Below are 4,205 nucleotides of genomic sequence, written 5' to 3'. Positions count from 1 at the left end.
ATTAATAGAGCATGCTCATTAACATTAATAACAAAGAAATACAGAAGGGGCACAACTCGCGGAAGGAGGCCGACTTCCAGTTTAATTGCGAGGACACTACTCTCGTCGTCTTGTTGACTCCCGTACTTATTTACGTTCGCCTATCCGGTCATAAATTTTCTAATTTTTCTTGCTTGAAGCCAGTTTGTATTGAAACTAAGAGGGGGAAAAGTTGAAAACATATTTTCCGATGCCAAAACGGATTTCTGTACTCAAACCCAAAAATCGTACTAAATACGTTTTTTTACGTACTACTTGGCAGCTATGATATAGCAAAAAACCCGTCAGATGACGAAAGCGTGCGTTTGAGCGGAGCGTGGCTTTTGTATGGCGTGCGTTTAGGCAGAGACTACTGTATATCATATTAGTGCTAAATTTAGAGGTGTTACAAGAGAGTAGCCAAAAGAAAAGAGGAGACAAGAACAATTGATGTTTGATAGAAAAGATGGAGCAAACCACACCAAAGCACCTGCAAACCATCAACTCACACATTCTGTGTGCGATAGCACGGCCTTAGACACCACAGACGCCAGTGGACATAGTATGAAGCCCTAGCTGCGTCGTGCCAGCCAGCAATTTAAACATTTAAGGTTCCTCTACTACAAAACCTGGCTATCACGTGGACTCTCAGGTAACGTTTTGTCTCTTGGCCGGAGGATTAGCGCCTGACATTTTTCCACCGATGCTTAAGTCGTCTGGAGTAGCAGCCACTGTGGTCAACTCTTGGTTCTCTCTCAGAGAGCTAGTCGCTGGTTCCGAGGTATTCGCATCATGCTCACCAGAGCTCAGCACCGGTTCAGAGATTGTGAAGGTGTCCCTTATTCCCTCCAGCTAGAGAGATGATAAACAACAAACAAAACAAAAATAAGATTTAGTTTTAGTAATTGTGTTATGGCACTTGCAACATGAAAAGAGGTGGGGGGGGAGGGAGAAAGAGTCGATGTAAATGATGGCCGGTCAGTTCTATAAACCACGAGCCGCCACTGCCCCTCGCTATCCGTTAATCCCGGATTATGTATTACGCGCGAGGTGGGATGAAGGAGGTGGTAGTGGTATGAATGTGGCACTGCGGGCAGTGGTATGCACAGGCTGTGTGTAGGCTGTAGGCCTAGTGTGCTGTATCATGACTGGTCATCTAAATTAAATTTTAGTTTCCCATTCGACCACAAAACGAAAGAGACAAACAAAAACTACCATGGCGGGTAAAAATGACAGCGCACACTTTTGTGCGACCACTACTTACGAATAATGGTTAATAACTGTAGACATTTTCAACATAAAAATCTCAGGATTATGAACAATGTCTACTTCCCACTCAAGCACGCTTCGGCATTAAGCACACTTATGCTTTCTCCCAATGACCGTGCTTAAAGCCGGCATGGACTGTCGAAATTGTAATTTGTTCTGTAATTTTAAGCCACCATTAAAAAAAAACAAGAACCCAAGTCAAACACATCAAAGTTAAATTACAGCCAGCAATGTTCAAGACAGCCACCCACAGTCGAGGAGAAAAGCAGTTGTCTTAGACAGGTGGACATCTTGGAATCTTTGACAGTGTTATTATAACATAGAAAAAAAAAAAAACATGAGGGAAGTAGGAAGTGGTCGTTTATTCTGGTGATTGTTTTGGACAGGTGGCTGTTATACAGCAGGTTCAACCAAAGAACAAAAAGACAGCATTCCTAACTGTAACTTTAAATACCTGTATATACCTTAATTCTGTATTTACACGCATGACTGGGTGTACTTGTAGCCTTGTAGAGGAGAGCACAGCGTTCCTCTTCCTGCCAATGCAGCAACACTTGCACAGAGCATGCGTGACCCCAGCTGTAGCCCAGTGCAGGGACCAGGAAGGATGTACCTTCCGAAGGCTTCACTCTCGTTGTCATTTGATTGGTCAGCACAACCTGTCATGAAAGTCCGTCCCAATACCCAATTTAGAAAAGAACTCGAGAATTTCAGTAACAAAAAAATTGTGACTCTGATCACACAAATGAATAGAACTACAAGCGTTTAGATGTACGTAAATATAAACACATTGACACAAAAACAGCAATTTTGAGCAGGGAAATGGTAAGACACAGACAAAAACAAAAGAAGGAAAGAAAAACAAATGACTGTCAAGTGGTGCCCTCCAACCACCTGCCAACCTGGCACTTATGTCCATCCGAACATCAAAATTAATAAGACAAAAATATTACTAATGAATAAACCTGTGAATTTTATTACAGAAATGGGAATCTTTTTAATTTTAGGGAGCATAGAACGCTATTCTGAAGATTATGCTTTAGAAAGCCATGTGAAAATTGTGCACACACAACTGAAAACTGAAAATCGGGTTCACATCATACTATTGAAAACTATTTGAAAATTTTTGAAAATTATGAGCATACTCAAAAATGCCGTTTTAAGATTCTCAGTGCGAACAAATTTTTGCAGTTGTAAATATATCACACCCAAACCGACAGAATTAGATCACGTAAGAGGCAGACTGCTTCAACCTTGGCTGTCAAGGCCAACCGGGGCTCAGTGGATACAGCACCCTAGCAGTAGACAGGTGATGAGTCTCCCCCCCCCCTCTCTCGATTAAATCTCACATTTTTTACAGTGAGGGACCTACCAATGTATAACACCACAGACACCAAGGACACATAACTTCTATTGCATTTGGTCCTATTGTAGCAAAGTGTTCTCTAATGGTGCTTTAAACCAAAAAAATCAATTATTAATCACACTGCTTCGTTACATTTTAAACCAAAATGAAACCTAACAACATACAGCAAGCTGAAACTGTGAGGCAAGTCGATTCAAAGTCTGGGCCAAAGACGCCATGAGCTGTGAGCGGAGAGAGGGATCGTCAGGGCTGTGGCGCAGTGGGGAAGCAATGCTGTCTACGATCACCAGCTTCACCTGCATTACACCAAAACACACGAGTTTGACTTCCCATAAATTGACCCCTTTGTTGCCTTTTATGGCGTACCTGGTAAGTCACGAAAATGCTTAATTTTTGGCTTTGTGCTGTACTGTGGACGATATGTAAGTTGGCAAAATTTGCTGCTCCTGGTTACCTATATTATAGGACATTAGATGTATTTTATGTTAATCACCTGTTTCTTATTCTACAACACAGAGATTTAGCCACAAGCACAGAATGGATTTTATTTGGGAACTTAAAAATGCTCATACAGTACCAAATTTACGAGTATTAGTATATTGCTTGGCTTACAGCTCAGCGCACTTGCAATATAAACACCAAAAAGACTTAAACAAGGCAGAAAACTTCACTTCTTGACTTAGATTTGCAAGTTTTTCAGAATTATATGAGATTAGCTGACAGTAGGAACGCAAAACCCTTGGCAATGAAGGGGTTGAAGACTTGCTTATTTGAGTGAAGTGAATAGAAGCACAACAACACAATAAATAACAATCATATGGTTTTTTTTAGTTTTAGTAGAGGTTTTACGGCGCTAGCAACTGCATAAGGTCATATGAACGCCAAATCATATAGTGAAGAGAAAAAGTAAGACAGACACACAGAAACAACAGAGGAACAAAAAAGAAGTAGGACCTACCAGTGAATTAACACTTACAGTATCGTCGGTGACAGCCAAGGTCGCCTACTTGACCAGGCACACAAAACATATTTAAACAACGAATGGACCCACTGCACTGAAGTAAATACCAAAGGAAGTCACTATATATATGAAAGATGAATGGTAGATGAAACCGTGAATTTTTAAAGCGTGTTTCTTGGGCTGCGAAGGTTTATTAATAATTTTTTTCTTAATATCTATCACGGCTTCAGCGTTCTAAACTGGTGCTGTTCTTGAGGGTTCGTCCCTATGTTGAGCATTCGGTACTGCAAACGTTAAAGAGAAAGCAGAGCAACACAATAACTGCCATCTAGTACTTGGAAAGAGCAAGACAGAGGCAGATATAGGAAAGGGAAAGCAAACAAGCAGGATCAAGCTGTGGCGCCCTCCGACCACCCACATGAAAAACACCAGGCTAAGAATGCGTGTTCGTGTGTGTTTGTGTTTGCCGGTGTGTTTGTGAGTGTGTTTGTACGTGTAAAAGGAGAGAGAGAGAGAGAGAGAGAGAGAAAGAGAGAGAGAGAGAGATAGTGACAGAGAGAGAGAGAGACAGAGTGAGAGAGAGAGAGAGAG

The 4,205-nt window shown here is 41.4% G+C and overlaps 1 protein-coding gene across 1 annotated transcript in view; it reads right to left on the bottom strand.

The window, feature by feature from the left end:
* Positions 1 to 442: 442 nt before the first annotated feature.
* Positions 443 to 4,205, bottom strand: part of LOC101846967 (DNA repair protein RAD51 homolog 3) — a gene marked incomplete at its 5' end in the record, with an annotated part of 8,078 nt that continues 4,315 nt past the window's right edge. The window contains 3 exon segments of the mRNA XM_005100256.3: positions 443 to 870; positions 1,752 to 1,946; positions 2,818 to 2,949. Of these exon segments, the coding sequence (XP_005100313.2) occupies positions 667 to 870; positions 1,752 to 1,946; positions 2,818 to 2,949 (531 nt within the window).

Source organism: Aplysia californica, unplaced genomic scaffold, assembly GCF_000002075.1.
Source record: "Aplysia californica isolate F4 #8 unplaced genomic scaffold, AplCal3.0 scaffold00241, whole genome shotgun sequence".
Taxonomy (NCBI): domain Eukaryota; kingdom Metazoa; phylum Mollusca; class Gastropoda; order Aplysiida; family Aplysiidae; genus Aplysia; species Aplysia californica.
Note: the sequence above shows the minus strand (reverse complement) of the source record. Positions and strands in the feature narration are given on the sequence as shown.